The 16,267-nt window shown below is 53.5% G+C and overlaps 1 protein-coding gene across 2 annotated transcripts; it reads left to right on the forward strand.

The window, feature by feature from the left end:
* Positions 1-543: 543 nt before the first annotated feature.
* Positions 544-11,107, forward strand: IRF2BPL (interferon regulatory factor 2 binding protein like). 2 transcript variants are annotated; one of them, XM_086318906.1, is made up of 2 exons: positions 544-708; positions 2,306-11,107. In XM_086318906.1, exon 2 carries the CDS (start codon positions 7,923-7,925, stop codon positions 10,245-10,247), a length of 2,325 nt encoding a protein of 774 aa, XP_086175032.1. In that variant the 5' UTR covers positions 544-708; positions 2,306-7,922; the 3' UTR covers positions 10,248-11,107. The 2 variants fall into 2 exon arrangements, with proteins under 2 accessions (XP_086175032.1, XP_086175031.1); XM_086318905.1 differs by lacking the exon at positions 544-708 and having other exon boundaries at positions 2,057-2,532; positions 3,270-11,107.
* Positions 11,108-16,267: the final 5,160 nt, after the last annotated feature.

Raw genomic sequence — 16,267 nt, forward strand, 5'->3', positions numbered from 1 at the left:
AATCAGTGCCGAGAAGGCTGCGCGCGGCTGGGAAATGTCACCAAGGAGAGTGCAGTGGCACCGAATAAATGATGAATAATCGGCTACCTTTTGGGAAAGGAGTGTAGTGTAAAATTATTAACAAACGCGAGAAACCCGCGTCTTCTCAGCCTGAAAAGCAAACCCTCACCTCCTGCCTCTCCTCTCCAACACACACACACACCCCACCCCACGTCTACCCTGCATCCAAGCCGCCTCGGCTAGGCTCGTTTTCCTTTGGATTTAATTACATGAAAATGCTGAACAAAAAACCTGTAATTACACCCTTAGTCCCTGCCACTAAGGCCCAGCACACTTCCTGCTTAGTTTTGTTTTTTAAAGAAGAGGTCATTGCCTCTTTTCATTTCAAATTGACCAAAACAAAAAAGTAAAAGCCCCCAATAAATCCCAACTGCCGCGAGCTTCGGCAGCATCAGGAACTGGGGATGGGAAATCCTTGTTGGTCTGGGAGAGATGAGGAGACAGCCTACCCTGGCCATTGTCTCCTCCTATTTTTTAGGTCCAGAGGCAGTCACTGTTTGTCCATCAGCCCAGAAAAACAGAGATGCTGAGCTGGCCAGGGGGACGACTGAAGAGTATGGATCAGGCCTCAATTCTTCTATTTTACCTAGAAAGATTTTGTGCTGGAAAGGAGATTCCTGACAATGGCTTGACTTTCTACACCCCTAGGTATTAAAATAGAGATACTCACTGTAAGCCCCCAAAGTTTGGAAAACAGGTAATATCGACATTTGGCAGATGAGGAAACTGGGCCTCGAGAAATAAACAGATTGCTGTATGTCAGTCATGTGGCTGGTGGGATTGTGTTGTACAAGCACTGTCTCTGATGACTTTGGGGCTTTTTCTTCAGGAAAACTAAGACACCTAGGAGTAAATGGAAGCTTCTAGATTCTGGGCTAGAGTCAGTCTGTTTTCATTCATCATTAGATTCCTAGGGCTGAGAAAGTATTCTCTAAATAGTTGAGTAACCTAATGAATGGCAATGGAAGGGCACACGTTGAGGAGCTAGGAGATGGAAACCCACTAGGCCCTCTGGCACCCAAGTTTCAGCTTTTAAACAAAATGTAAGTGATGAGAATAGCTTCACACTCATCCAGACACGCCAGGCTTGAATCCTCTGGGTCTGGCCAGAGAGGGAAGTTGAGGTTATCCAGATGGCGGTCCTCTAGATGCGTCAGGGTTGAGGGCTATCTTATTCCCTTGATTTCCAGCTCCTGTGGTACCTATGCCAGGCTTGATTATCAAGGTACAGGCCTCTCCTATGCTAGAAGTGCTTTGAGGAGTAGCCTGCCATAGTCATCAAGCGGCCCCCCCAGACCGAGTACAGGACAGTACCTATTGGGTGGCTGCACACAGAGTCCGTATTACCTGAATCTGGTGAAAGCAAAGGTTTGTTACTTGACGTCCGGGTTTGGAAAGAGGTTACTCTCACCATTAAGTGGATCTTCTCCACTTCCTTCTTTCATCATGCAGCCTGGGGGTCCTTCTCAGGTGTGGACATTTAAAATCTATCAATAGCTATCCTCAGGAAGTTCCTAAATACTTCAGCATGTGGTACAGCTTCAGATTTTCCTCCATCACCTCTACCTAGAGGCAGGGTATAGAATACCCAGGAAGGTCTCAGGGGATGCCTGGGAATCATGGCTACACAATTTTGCTCAAAGACGAATGGTGACTGATTTTAACTCCCCCAGAACTAGTGCTAATTTATGCATAATCTCCTATCTACGGGCACAGTGGTGGCATTCTTCACCTGGAAATTTCTGCAGGAGAGACATTTTAACCTTCTTGCAGTTTCTTACAGACAGGTAGGGTACCCCCACCCCCACCCTCCAAAAAAGGCTGGCACCACTGGATCAGAAGAAGGAACACTGGATTTAGAGCCAGAGAACCTGGTTTTCAATAATTCTAGACTAGCTCTGGATGTGCTTTCCTGACCTACACAGGAGTGTTGAAAGTAACACCTAAGTCACAAGGCTGGTGTGGTGATTGGTGAGATAATGTCTGGGAAGGCATTTCAGAGCTCTCAACAACTGCTGGTCATTCTATTGTTCATAATCGCTTCCATTTTATTAAGTACATTATAATATTTATCTTCCACACAGGCCAGTGAGACCAATTATACCTAAGACTAAGAAATACAGGGTCAGGTGATCTGGCCAAGGTCACAGAGCTATTTAGGGTCAGCCAAGTCCAAGTGGAACATCATAATGTTAAGTATATACTAAATGCTAAGCGCCTCCTCTTTCTCTCTCCCGAGTTGCAGGTTGAACCGCCTAGCTAAGCAAGATGAGTCCAAATACTTGGCGATGTTCCTAGCCCATGCACCCCAACCGAGGACAGCACTGATGGCTGCCCTTGGTACCAGACTTGACCGAGGACAGTGAGGCCGCCGCGAGGGCTTCCCGCTCTGACGCCCCGCCTTCTGGCAGCCCCAGGGCAGGAAAGCGCCGGCGACGACGGGTCTCCGAAGCCCGGTGGTGGAAACCCCCGGTATCTGGTGTGGGCCGGTGGGAACCCGCGGGCACGCTGGCTCCCTGCTCAGGCCCCGGGCGCACGCGGGATGGGGCGGGAGGGTCTGAGCACCTGTGGTCCTGACCGCCCGCCGCCCGCCTCTCCGCCCACTTTCGCCCTCCAAGCCCCCCTTCCCGATTTACCCCACTCCTTGGTGTGTGGGTGTTTGTTTTAACCCAAACGGATCGGTGAATAGCACCCTTGTCTGGCGCTTTCCTCCTCCCCAACCTCTAGAGCTGGTCCCTGAAAGGCTCATTCCAGGGTTCCTTGATTTTGGGGACCTGAAAAAACACGCGCTTTTGCTAAAGCCAGCGTTGCCCCCCCCCCCCCCCCCCCCCCGTGCCCTGGCACGCTGGCCAGGAGAGGAAGCGGGGAGGAGGCAGGAACCAGACGCGACTCCCCCGCCCCGCGCCTTTCTTCTCTTCCCTGCTCCCCGCCCCTTCAGGAAGAAAGCAGTCAAGAGATCTGATCGCTCGTTGCGGCCGCCGCGCCAGCACCAAGCACTACGTCCTCCTCTCCCTTCCACCCAGTTTTGCACGGAGCGCCCGGCTGCCCGCGCGCCTGGGGCTGGGCAGGTCCCGGCGGGCGGTGCAGCCTCCCCTCCCCCCGGGGCTCTTAGCGAATCACGTTGTTCCTGGGATTTCACGATCTAGTGGCTCTTGCGTAACCCTATGCCCTGGCCTAAATTAACTTTTTTTTTTTTTTTTAAATACCAGGATTAATCCTTTAGGAAAAGGCAAATACTTCCGTCACGGAACCGGCCTGGGAGTACATGTGTAAATCACCGTGCTGACCCGATTCCCTCTCCTCCAGCCCCCGGGGTTGAGGGTGGGGGTTCCTGGCCTGGGGATGGGGGGCGCCCAGCCCACACGTTTATTTTCATCTACTTCGAGGCGGCTCTAGCGGGCCGAAGAAATGGGTCCTGCTGACTGCTGGCTTGAGTGTTACCAAAAAAGGCCTTTCTCTTGCCTGAGAGCTTGGCCCGCACTTTGCAGTGGGGTGACGCGAGGTTCAGCCCGGGCCTCCTCGGCCGAGCCAGCTGGCTGCAGGATGCCAGGACAGGGTCTCCCCGTCTCCCCTGACTCTGCCACAAACCAGCGGGGGCGCGGACAGGAGGAGACTGCAGGGAGCTTCGAGGTGCATGGATCCAGCTGCAACCTTCTCACCTCTAGCGGAGGTGTCGCCTCCGGAAAGGCCAAGTGGAGAGCTGACCTTTTGCTCCAGTTTTAAAGCTGGGTCCTCCGAGGATGCCAGCTCAGATGCCAAGCTGCGGGTGGTGTGGGGGGACCAGCCACAGTTGAAACTTTGGGAAATTGCAGGAGTTTCCCCTTGCGCCAGATTGACCCCTGACTTGGCCAGTCTCCAAGACACTCCCCGCCCCCCAACCATTCTGTCCCAGCTGTGGGTCTCTCCACCTAGTGTCTTAGGTAGAAGCCCCCCTTCCCTCACCTTGCTCAATTACTTCCCATTGTGGAGGCAATATTGTCACATACAATTCTCCAAGGGAAATTTCTCTCCAAAATATTGATACTCTTGCCTCTCACAATCACTGACACATCCCCAAACAGGGCTATCTCAAGTGGTTAAGATGAAATTTATCACCTTCAGTGATGATGATTCTTTGAGGGGAAAAGTATCAAGAGAGCTATGCCTTTTAAATTAAAGGATTACAAGACTGTAATGGAAGTTTGTTTAAATGCATGTTTATTTCTAACTTGGTGTGTCTGAGGATACCCGGCATATATGTGTGTGTGTGTGTATCTTCTTTAGTAACAGCAAAGGCAGACAAGGAGATGGAGACATATGTGTGTGCATACCAAACATAGCACTATGACACAGAATCCGACTTGCTTTCTCTAGCAGCCTGGCTAGAGGGTTGGGGCTAAGTTGCTTTCTTCAGTATTTTTTGGTTTAATAATGGGATAGGCTGAATAAGTATAAAGGCATAGATTAACTAGCCAAGCTAAAGCTAAGCAGCCTGGAGCCCCAGGCTGGTGGGAATGTCGCTCTATTTCCTAGCCCTGTGTTTTGACTCACTCCAGGGTAGCTGTGGTGTGGGGAGGGTTGAAGTCTGGGAGGGTGAGGCAATGCTTCCAGCAGCTCTTTACAGAGGAATCACTGCCGGGAGCCAGCGGCCTGCGAAAGTTTATTATTGTTGGGGACTGCACAGTGAGCTCACTGTTTTGCAGAAACAGAAATCTGACTGCTTTTGAGATGAAAGAGGGGCTCCCTAGGGCTCTTCCTCCCCCCCTTCTCCCTATTCTTAAAAATTCACCTTCTTTTGCACCCTAGGACCCCAGAATGAGTGGAATATCAGGGTGCTGGGGAGGGCTGAATGGGGGAAAACAGGTTCTGAAGGTCAAGCGTCAAAATCAAAATACTTCTTGTTGCTTCAGCTGAACTTTTTTTTTTTTACAATTAGTAGTACTAGTAGTGATAAAAGCAGGGATCCTTATGTTCTATGTAATTTACAAAGTATTTCTATACCTTAATCAGCAATAGTACCATCAATATCAATACTAACCAGCACTTACAGTTTCCTGTATACCTGACACTGTTCCACACACTGTGTGGCGTATTTATGCTACAGTCTCTGGCAGTGGCAGGTCCACAGCTTCTATGGAAGAAGTAAATGGCACAATCTATTTGAAAGGGGATGGTGCCCTGCAGTTATGAAGATGTATTTGCATAGCACTTTACATGAGAATTGTATGTAACAAACTGGGGGTGGGGGGCACACTGATGGAAATTTTAAGCACTCCAAAATACCACTGAGAACCTAAACTTGTCAAAAGCAGCATTCAAAACAGATTTACAGTATTCAGATCCCAGTTCTGTCTCTCATGGATGTGTGACCTTGGACAAGTTATTTAACCTCCTTGTTTTCTGAGCTTGTAAAACACAGTTAGTAGTAGAATCTACCTTGTAGATAATATTGAAGGTTTAATGATAATATAAGTAAACCACCTAACAGTGTCTGACCCACAGCAAGTCAAAATGAGTTATAACAAGAAGTAAAATAACAGCTCAAACATTCCTAATTAAGTTGGGAGCTCGGATCCCATTTTACAGATGGAAAACAGAGGTTATGTTAGGCTAAGTAATAGCTCAAGGTCACACAGCCAGTAAGAGAAAATTCGAAGTGTGTCAGACTCCAAAATCTGAAATTCCATTACATGGCCACCCTTCTCCAGCCTTGCCCAGGACTACCTTAGTCTTCATAGAGAAAAAAAAAATTTTAAGTAGACCCGATACTTGAAAGAATCAATGGAAATGCCCCTTTGACCATCATATCTGTTTCGCAATAAACACTAATGATGAGACGTGATCTTGTAACCGAAAAGAAATCATGACCTTGCTCAGCCTTCTGGGGCCCTATGGAATGAAATCACAGCACAGAGAAAAGAATTTTGAAAACGGCGGCGGTGTTTTACAAAGCTCTATCGATATTATTAAATGACTGTCCCCACCTTCTTTTTATCAAACCGGGGAAAACCACTCACCTGTTTGGTCTCTCCAGTACCTCCCCCTCCCTGCCCCCAACTGCAGCTGTGCGCAGCCAGTAGACTGTTTTCCTTAAAGGCCTCCGGGGGTGCTCGTAGCTTCTTTAGACACTCAGCCAAAATTTTTAAAGAGTGCGGCTTGGGGGGAGGGGTATCTCACCCTGAATTCATTTTAGCTCCGTCGTTGAAGCTCAGGTTCCTATACCAGGGCACAAAAACAAAAGCGAAAAGGCAGTTTCTGGAAAATTGGAGAACAGCTAGTTTTGCAGGTGCTTCGGCATCAGGGGTAGTAATGAGTGTAACATTCACACGGGGGGGGGCGTGGATGGGGGGAAAGAGGTTTGATTGCAGATGAAATATGCAAATTTTATATTATGAAATTCACAGCGAAAAAAACCTTGAGACAGGACACATTTAAATTCACTGTCCGGGGGGTGGGGTGGGTGGCGGCGGGGATGGGGTGGGGAGCGGGATCGGAAGCGACGCTCGTGGTTTTGAAAAGCGTTTTAAACTTGGGAAAGCCGGACGGGGAAAGGAAAGGTCATCGTCTGTTTTAATTTCCAACACCCCCCTCCCCGCCCCAGCCCTGGACTTCCAGTATCAGCTCGCCGGGCCTCAGCTGTTGTACACACACACACACACACGCGCGCGCGCGCGCGCAAGGCCGGGGGGGAGGGGAGGGCGGCGGCGCGGAGGAGGGGCCAACTGGGAGGAATCTGGGCAGCCTGCCGCGCATGCGCTTTTCCAAGCAACAAGTGGGCTCCACGGAGGAAGTGTAAAGGGGAGGGGCGGCGCGGGGTGGGGGGAGAACTGGTGCAGAGCGCGGTGGTGACGTCAGCGCTCCGCCCGGGCGGCATCCCGCGCGGCCAAGCCCGGGACAGCGCGAGCCGCAGCGCGAGCGGGAGCGCCGCGCCGCGCCTCCGGAACGTAGAGTTTTAACAATCACAACCCCACATTCCGGGCGAGCGCTAGCGGGGAAAGGGATGCGACCCGGGCCGAGGCGCCGCGCGAGCGCCCTGCAGCCAACGTGAGCGCCGCCAGCTGCGGGGAGCCCCCCGGCGCCGCCGGCCAGGCCCGGGGCGGGCGGGCGGGTGGGTGGAGGGGCTGGGGTCGGCGGCGGGAGCCTGCTGGCGTGCACGCCTTCTCTCCTCGGCTCTAGTGCGTCCTGGAAGCAGTGACCGCGGCGGCTGCACTCGCGGCCGTGCACGCCCAGCCGCCGCCAGCGGAACGGCCGGCCGACCTCTGCGGAGGGGGAGAAGCGCCTCGCGGCTGCCAGCTCCTCCCCCGACCCTCCGGGGAAGCCGCGACTTCAGCAAGATTGGACCCGAGCGCCGGGTGGCACTGCACCCTCTAGCCTTCGTCCCGGGGAGCCTGGAGGGGAGAGGACGCAGGTCGTAGGGGGTTCCCCCCCCCACACCCCGCCAACCAGGGGAGAGGAAGAGACAACCCCTTGCGAGCTTCCACGCACCAGCTTATACTCCGGGGAGGGGGCCAAGAGCCAACGGCCGCCAGCACCCGGCCACCCTCGCCCCCTCCCCCGCCCCGGGCCCGGAGCTTCCAGTCTGGGTCCGCGACACCAGGAAGAAGGCGCCGGAGCTCACCTCGCGACGAGACAGCCGCAGTAGGAGGAGGTGGGGGCGAGGAGCCGGGCTGCACTCGTCTGCCGCCCGGGCGGTGGAGTCGCCGGCGGTGGACATTAGCGCTCGCTCCAGCCCCTGGGGCAGAACTTTCTCGCCCCCCCCCACCCCCCGCTTCCTCCCCCCGCAGCCGGACTCCTGCCCTAGCCGGCCGGCCCTCCGGGAGGAGCAGGCGCCGCGGAGACAGCTCGGCCGGGGGAGGGGGCCTCCCTTCCCCAGGGCCGGCATCATGTCGGCGGCGCAGGTGTCCTCGTCTCGGAGACAGTCTTGCTACCTGTGCGATCTGCCCCGCATGCCCTGGGCCATGATCTGGGACTTCTCGGAACCCGTATGCCGTGGTTGCGTCAACTACGAGGGCGCCGATCGCATCGAGTTTGTAATTGAGACAGCGCGCCAGCTGAAACGGGCGCACGGCTGCTTCCAGGACGGCCGCTCCCCCGGGCCGCCGCCGCCCGTCGGGGTCAAGACGGTGGCTCTGTCGGCTAAGGAGGCGGCGGCGGCAGCTGCAGCGGCTGCGGCCGCCGCGCAACAACAGCAGCAACAACAGCAGCAGCAGCAGCAGCTCAACCACGTCGATGGTTCCAGCAAGGCTGCGGTTCTGGCGGCCCCGTCCGGCCTGGAGCGCTATGGCCTGAGCGCGGCCGCCGCGGCCGCGGTGGAACAACGCAGCCGCTTCGAGTACCCGCCACCGCCCGTGAGCCTGGGGAGCAGCAGCCACGCCGCGCGGCTGCCCAACGGCCTGGGGGGCCCCAACGGCTTCCCCAAGCCCAACCCGGAGGAGGGACCCCCGGAGCTGAACCGCCAGAGCCCCAACTCTTCTTCGGCGGCGGCATCGGTGGCGTCTCGGCGCGGGACGCACGGCGGGTTAGTGGCAGGGCTGCCTAACCCAGGGGGTGGCGGAGGCCCCCAGCTCACCGTACCCCCCAACCTGCTGCCGCAGACGCTGCTTAACGGCCCAGCCAGCGCTCCGGTGCTGCCTCCGCCGCCGCCTCACGCCCTGGGCAGCCGTGGGCCCCCGACGCCTGCGCCCCCAGGGGCCCCCGGGGGCCCCGCTTGCCTCGGGGGTGCCCCCGGCGTTTCGGTCGCCTCGTCCTCCGCGGCGTCCTCGACCTCGTCGTCGGTGGCCGAGGTGGGCGTGGGTGCTGGCGGCAAGAGGCCCGGCTCGGTGTCGAGCACCGACCAGGAACGCGAGCTGAAGGAGAAGCAGCGGAACGCCGAGGCTCTGGCGGAGCTGAGCGAGAGCCTGCGCAACCGCGCGGAGGAGTGGGCCAACAAGCCCAAGATGGTCCGCGACACGCTGCTCACGCTGGCCGGCTGCACGCCCTACGAGGTGCGCTTCAAGAAGGACCACTCGCTGCTGGGCCGCGTCTTCGCTTTCGACGCCGTCTCCAAGCCCGGTATGGACTACGAGTTGAAGCTGTTCATTGAGTACCCCACGGGCTCGGGCAACGTGTACTCCAGCGCCTCCGGGGTGGCCAAGCAGATGTACCAGGACTGTATGAAGGACTTTGGCCGGGGTCTCTCCTCTGGCTTCAAGTACTTGGAGTATGAGAAGAAGCACGGCTCCGGGGACTGGCGCCTCCTTGGAGACCTGCTTCCCGAGGCCGTGCGCTTCTTTAAGGAGGGCGTGCCCGGCGCCGACATGCTGCCCCAGCCCTACCTGGACGCCAGCTGCCCCATGCTGCCCACGGCCCTGGTGAGTCTAAGCCGCGCCCCCAGCGCACCCCCGGGGACCGGGGCCCTGCCGCCCGCCACCCCCTCGGGCCGGGGCGCAGCCGCCAGCCTGCGCAAGAGGAAGGCGTCCCCCGAGCCCCCGGACTCCGCCGAGGGCGCGCTGAAGCTGGGCGAGGAGCAGCAGAGGCAGCAGTGGATGGCGAATCAGAGCGAGGCCCTCAAGCTCACCATGTCGGCCGGGGGCTTCGCGGCGCCGGGGCACGCGGCAGGGGGGCCGCCCCCGCCGCCCCCACCCCTGGGACCCCATTCCAACCGGACCACCCCGCCCGAGTCAGCCCCTCAGAACGGTCCGTCGCCCATGGCCGCCCTCATGTCGGTGGCAGACACTCTGGGCACGGCGCACTCGCCCAAGGACGGCAGTTCGGTGCACTCCACCACGGCCTCCGCGCGGCGCAACAGCAGCAGCCCGGTGTCACCGGCCTCCGTACCCGGGCAGCGCCGCCTGACGTCGCGGAACGGGGACCTGAATTTACAGGTGGCGCCCCCGCCGCCTAGCACCCACCCGGGCATGGACCAAGTGCATCCCCAAAACATTCCGGATTCCCCTATGGCCAACAGCGGGCCCCTCTGCTGTACCATTTGCCACGAACGTTTGGAGGACACGCATTTCGTCCAGTGCCCCTCCGTTCCCAGCCACAAATTCTGCTTCCCTTGCTCTAGAGAGAGTATCAAGGCCCAGGGGGCTACCGGCGAGGTGTACTGCCCCAGCGGAGAGAAATGTCCCCTAGTCGGGTCGAATGTACCTTGGGCCTTCATGCAGGGCGAAATCGCGACGATCTTAGCTGGGGATGTTAAAGTGAAAAAGGAGAGAGACCCTTGAACCAGAAGATAACCACCCCTTTTGCCCCAGACCAGCTCCTCCTGTCCAGAGGGCCCCTTCCCCAACCCCTTGACCGCCCCCCTCACCCCTTCGCGCCCAAGATGTAGAATTGTGAATATAACAAACTGCAAAAAGTTAGTCTTATGTATAGACATTATTTTCGTTGTATGTTTCTATATTTTGAAACAAAGGTATGTTAACTTCTTCATTTGAAGGATAAGCTGGTTTGTGTTAAGTATAATAATTGGTTGGGTCATTTGCATCATATTCGTTAGCATTTATTGGTGGCAGAGTGTTTGCCTAGGTACAGAAGTAATAGCCCTTAGCAACGACTGCTGCTGGTGTGTATTTTTGTAAATGTTATGCACTCACTGAAAGGAAAAAAAAAACACACAAAAGAAAGTGACTTTTTTTTTTTTTTTGCCAAGGCCAGTGTTGCTGCCTAAAAAAAAAATGATGCTATAAAATGGTGAGAGCTTCTTTCTGAACAGCCCCAAGTGTTGGAGTCTTCACTTTATTTTGTTCAGTTTTGTTCTGTTTTTTTTTGTTTTGTTTTTGTTTTTGTTTTCTGTTTCCTTTGCAAAATGGTAAGGGGGGTGTTGGGGGTGGGTGGGTGTTTTTTGTTGCAAGTTGGTGAGGGAAAATGTTTTTTGGTTTGTTTCTACTGACCTGAATGTGTTGGATCTTCACGTGTTGTTTTGTTTTTGCTTTATTGATGCACGGATGCTTTTTGAACAGTAGAGCGAAATGCTAGACATGGAGAATCTGCTCTGTTTGTCCTTTATACATTTCTGTAGTTAACAGAACACTGTAATGTGCCTTGGAGCTTAGTAACTTGTAATAAATTCAATTGATATTAATTCTGCCCCGAGTCAGCAAGTGTGTTTTTCCAGGGCTAAGACTGCACAGCTGCACCAGCAGGGACAGCGCCTCACTACTTCCGACAGACAGAGAGTACAGCCGCGCACCGGTGCCTTTGAAAGCCCTCAGCGGTGGCCTCTGTAGAAGGCCCAGTGCTGGCTGACCGCTCCTCCCCTTCTGTACCAGGCTATTTACATTCACCTCTGGGGCGGGACAGTTGCTGACTAAGCGATCTCTGTTTACTCTTCAGCATCTCTGCTTCCCCACCCCCGCCATGCGCACCCCAGCTGCAAATGACTTTGTCAGGGATGCTTTTTTGGTCCCTTGCCCTGTGGCCCCGAGTATATGCTGATACCCAGTGCAGCTGTGACTTAAGGAAGTGGGATGAGGGAAAGCAGAAAAAAAACTGGGGTGCTTTGCCTCCTAGATGTGGCAGAAATCACTGTTGTCGTACATTTAAAGCAAAAAGTGCCATGGAGTTGGGAGCCGGCAGCAGGGCTGTGGAAGTGGGAAACATCCATTGTACTCAGGAGAGTTCTAGCAGCTTCCAGTTCTGCACTGGAAGCAGTTTCACTTCATTCGTGATACGTTTCCTTCTCACCGCCCCACATCCCCCCCTCCCCGCCCCGCTTTTGACGATGATTTTTAAAGCAGAACACCTAGTTGGTTGCAGAGTGGGAGAGAGAAGGGGGGAAAAACCCAAACCCTGTTCCTGGGGCAGTGGTGGCTTATGACAGCAAATAGAACCCATTCCCACTGGTTGAAATGCAGTTATTCATCTAATCAACTTTCTGGTGGCATCTGTGAGGTACAGAAGGAAGGGGATGGGACTGGAACATCCTTTAGGGACTCAGAGCCCCTTGATTGAGCCTAGATGGGAACCAAGGGAAGGCAAACAAACCTGGTTTGAACCTTGTACTTTCCTGGAGAGTTAAATGGAAGGAAAGTAGAAAATGAGATGGAGGAAGCAAAAAACCAGATGCTATCAGAAATCCACTCCTGGCCACACCCCATTCCTGGTGGAGGTAAGCTGGACCCAGATCTTTATCACCAGAGGAATAGCAGAGGCCAGAGGTATAGCAAATAAGGAAAGAGACTGGGCAATCCCCACCCCACTCAAATCAAAGGGTAGGGCGGTGGGTATGGGTACAGATGAGTTCGGGGGAAAAACAAATCACTGGTTGGCCCAGAACACCCATGTGAAGATTGGGTTGGTGTTCTGACTTGCTGTTAATAACCCTTTTGGTTTCTGTTCGTGCTTTGCCACCACCATCCTTGAAGTAGTGGAAACCATGACTGTGTGTGTGTGTGTGTGTGTGTGTGTGTGTGTGTGTGTGTTTGAGGGTGTGGATAAATGGCAATTGATGGATCTGCAGCAGTCTCTTAATCCTGGTACTCGGGAGGTGCCTGTCTCACCTCTTTAAGAATCTCCCCACATATAAATAGATGTGCGTGTCAGCTTCCTGCAAATGTGTCCTTGCATTTTCATCTGCTGCCAAGTGTTGTATTGGTGCTTATGAGTCATGAAACCTATTTTCATCCTCAGGGGTAATTATCTTGGGGGGTGATAATGCATAGCAGACCGTAGGAAGAGTTAATTCTAAAACCTATCCTCGCCTGGCTACCAATCACACATTTCACTTAAAGGTCTGGGTTGGCTTTTTCTCATAAGCTCATTAATAAAAACCAAGCATGTTTTGCCTGGAAGATCCTCTGAGGTGCTCCCCACCCCCACTCCCACTGCGCACACACATAAAATGGGTAAACCTCAGCAGCCTGAGAATACAGAGATAGAGTGTCACTGGTGTGATTTAACCACCAGTGAATGAAGGTGCGGTGGGTGCAGCCATTGCCCTTGAGCTGCTCATGGCACCTTGGGCGTGTGGATGACGGGGTCTAGGTGTGAACCTGGTGAGCACTGCCCAGTGGTTCCAGGGGGACGTTGGCCCTGTTAACCTGCCTCTGTGTGCACGTCTGCTCCTGCTCACCTGCCACTGAATGCTTCATTGCTACGGTATTCCTTTCAGGAACTTGAAGGATTACAGAATCCTTGATTTAGTGCCCATAGGTAGACAAGGGGCCTGTCATTAAGAGCTGAGAACTGTAGTTTGCTCTTCCTTCTTGTGGCTGGGTGCATTATTAGCAGAAGAGGCAGAGCTGTAATAACGAAGCCTCCAGCACAGGCGGCCAGTTGGGTTTCACTAAGGAAACCTGCCTTGATGAGACCTGGGGGAAGGGAAGGAGGGAGGTGCTGAGAGGGAGAGCTGGAGTTTGGAGTGGAAGTGAATTATAATGGTGCAGTTAATTAAAGTTTACCATTGCCCAGGGCCATTTGTTAAATGGCGGCTGCCTCTTCGCTCTTCTTTTTTTTGAAACTGTGACCTTTCTCATTGCTCTGACCTATTCAGCTGCTAGTCTGGTTGCCTTAACCAGTCTTGCTTTGATCCCTCAGCTAGATTCCACCCTGACGCCATCCACAATTGTACACCCAGGAAGTGATTTCCTCTCCAGCACAAGAGGATTCTTGTGGGTTTCAGAGGTTCAGACGTAGGTCTCTGATGAGCTAGGCTTCCTTCATCTCCAGTTCACCCTGGATCTGCCCACCTCCTCCATTTCCTGCTTCTCATTGCCTTCCCGCCGCTCCCCGCCAAAGTGGCTAACACTTAAAAAAAAAATCCATATCGCTTTTATTTATAGGCATTGTTTGTGCAGTGAATCTGAGCTGGATGTTTCTTTGAGTGGGTACTGGGGTGGGGCAAGGAGGACTTAGTTCAACAGCTTTGACAGAATAGGCTGATGGGGGTCAATTTTTGACCTTGATCTCCACCAGTGAGGACAACTCATCCTGTCAAATAAGTCTGGCATTCACATCTAAAACCTTCAGCTCATGTAGGCATGCACACCTATGTTGTTAAACATGATTTCAGGGTGCATTTTCACAAGCATTCAGCCCAGGCTGTTGATGTAATGAGTACTGAAATTCACTTTTGTTTTCTCTTAATACTTTGTCAAATCACGGAAATCGGAACAGGGAATGACGCTTATGGGCATCTAGTACAATGTTTTTAAACCTTTCTGGGGTCAGAAAAATTTGATGAAAATGATGGATCCTTCCTTCAAAACTATGTGCCCCCACACAAGGTCTTGCATACATTTTCTTTCCTTTTTAATACAAATTTTATGTATTTATATTTAAATGGGTAATATGTTCCTTTGGCTCAAAATTCAAAAGATGCAAAGGGGAATACAGTACAACTGTAAGGTCTTCATTCTACAAGTGGCCCCTTGGCCACCTAGTTCTCTTCTGGGACACAACCAACGTTACCTGATTTTTAAAGGGGTTCACGCACATCTAAAATCCATCCACGGACCTTGAGGTTAGAACCTAGGTCTAGTCCGTCCACCTAGTAAAAATGAGGACCCCAAGGCACAGAGAGATGACGGAACCTGCCTAAAGTCACACAGTGGCAGAGCCTGGGCTAGATTCCTAATAGGGAACAACTCCAATGGACTTTTAAAAATTAAGGACATTGGGCTTAAGTAGAGCTTTCTATGAGAACAGGTGGTGATCAAATGGGCAAACCGTGAGAGAGTACCTAGTGGGGTGGGGCTCAGTATTTTTAGTAGCTCTTAGAGGACAGGGCGGAGAAGGCCATGGCACCCCACTCCAGTACTCTTGCCTGGAAAATTCTATGGACGGAGGAGCCTGGTAGGCTGCAGTCCATGGGGTCGCCAAGAGTCGGACACGACTGAAGCGACTTAGCAGCAGCAGCAGCAGCAGAGGACAGGGAACAAGCATTTGTCCCTTGGTCTCTTTTGCAGCTATAGCTTTTGAAGAAGGGTATGTTGAGAGGAGTGTCTAGGCTTTTGACTGTAAATATCAGGTGGGTCTTGATTAGTGGAGTCCTCTCTGAACCTCTGCGGAGAAGGCAATGGCAACCCACTCCAGTACTCTTGCCTGGAAAATCCCATGGACAGAGGAGCCTGGTAGGCTGCAGTCCATGGGGTCGCTAAGAGTCAGACATGACTGAGCGACTTCACTTCCACTTTTCACTTTCCTGCATTGGAGAAGGAAATGGCAACCCACTCCAGTGTTCTTGCCTGAAGAATCCCAGGGATGGGGGAGCCTGGTGGGCTGCTGTCTATGGGATTGCACAGAGTTGGACACAACTGAAGCGACTTAGCAGCAGCAGCTGCAGCTCTGAACCTCTGAGCCATGGGCCCACACACCACATTCCCCTTTGCTGATTGGAAACTTTTGAAGGTTTAAAGATGGTCAGATAAGGAACCGTTTGAGTATGGAGATAAGAGGTAGGGAGACCTGAACTCCTGCCAGCTTTCCTTCAACTTGGAGCTTCTCTGTCCCCTCCCTGTCGCGCCTCTCTGCCTGGCCACCTAGGAAACAAGTGGCCTGCCAGGTGCTGGGTAAGTGCACACTTCAGGCCAGCCTTCGAGGAAGGTGTGAGGACCCTCATTTTATAGACATGCCATCTGAGCTCAGAGATGTTAAATAATGAAGGCCATCCTTGGTATTCCATTCAAGCCCAGGGCAGCCTAGAGCCAGAACTCCTCTGTTGCTCCATGCAGGAAGCCTCTGACTTCTGACACCACAGGACCCAGGAAACCCAGCTTCAGAGCTTGAGCCGGTTCCCCAGCCCTCTCCCCATCTCCCAGTCTCCACGGTCTCCAAGGCTAGTGAGTGAGGCTGTCCCCAGGAGAGGGCACTTTCTAGGCTCGCTGTGCTAGGGACACACTGCAGTGCTGTCCAAGCCATATTTCCAACCAGGGATTCTGGAGCAGGGTTGTTCTTCAGGAGTCTCCCCCCAGCTGCCTCCTACCCCTAAACTTCAGTAAAAAATGATCTGCGACAGCTTACCTCCCTGGGGGCACCATATTGTGAGCCCACAGTTGGTGGATCCGCACTGCAGACTCTAGAGAAGTGTCACAACCTCCCAACTGGCCTCCCATGGGTTCCAGTCTCCGCCCACTCCAGGGCAAGGACTCTGCAGCGGGCATTTCTTTTACATGCCTTTAATATGTCATCTCCTTGCATAGAAACCTCCCTTGGCTCTCCATTGCCTGCAGAATAAAGTCCAGTTTCTTTAGCACAGCAAGCAAAGCCCTCCACCATTCTTCCATCCCAAGAGTAGAGTATCTTA

Source organism: Bos grunniens, chromosome 10, assembly GCF_055505025.1.
Source record: "Bos grunniens cultivar Pamir isolate PY7600 chromosome 10, Bosgru_T2T1.0, whole genome shotgun sequence".
In the NCBI taxonomy this organism is placed as follows: domain Eukaryota; kingdom Metazoa; phylum Chordata; class Mammalia; order Artiodactyla; family Bovidae; genus Bos; species Bos grunniens.

Coding starts and splice junctions, on each gene's coding strand:
- IRF2BPL (XM_086318906.1), top strand. CDS start 7,923: ATGTCGGCGGCGCAGGTGTCCTCGTCTCGGAGACAGTCTTGCTACCTG.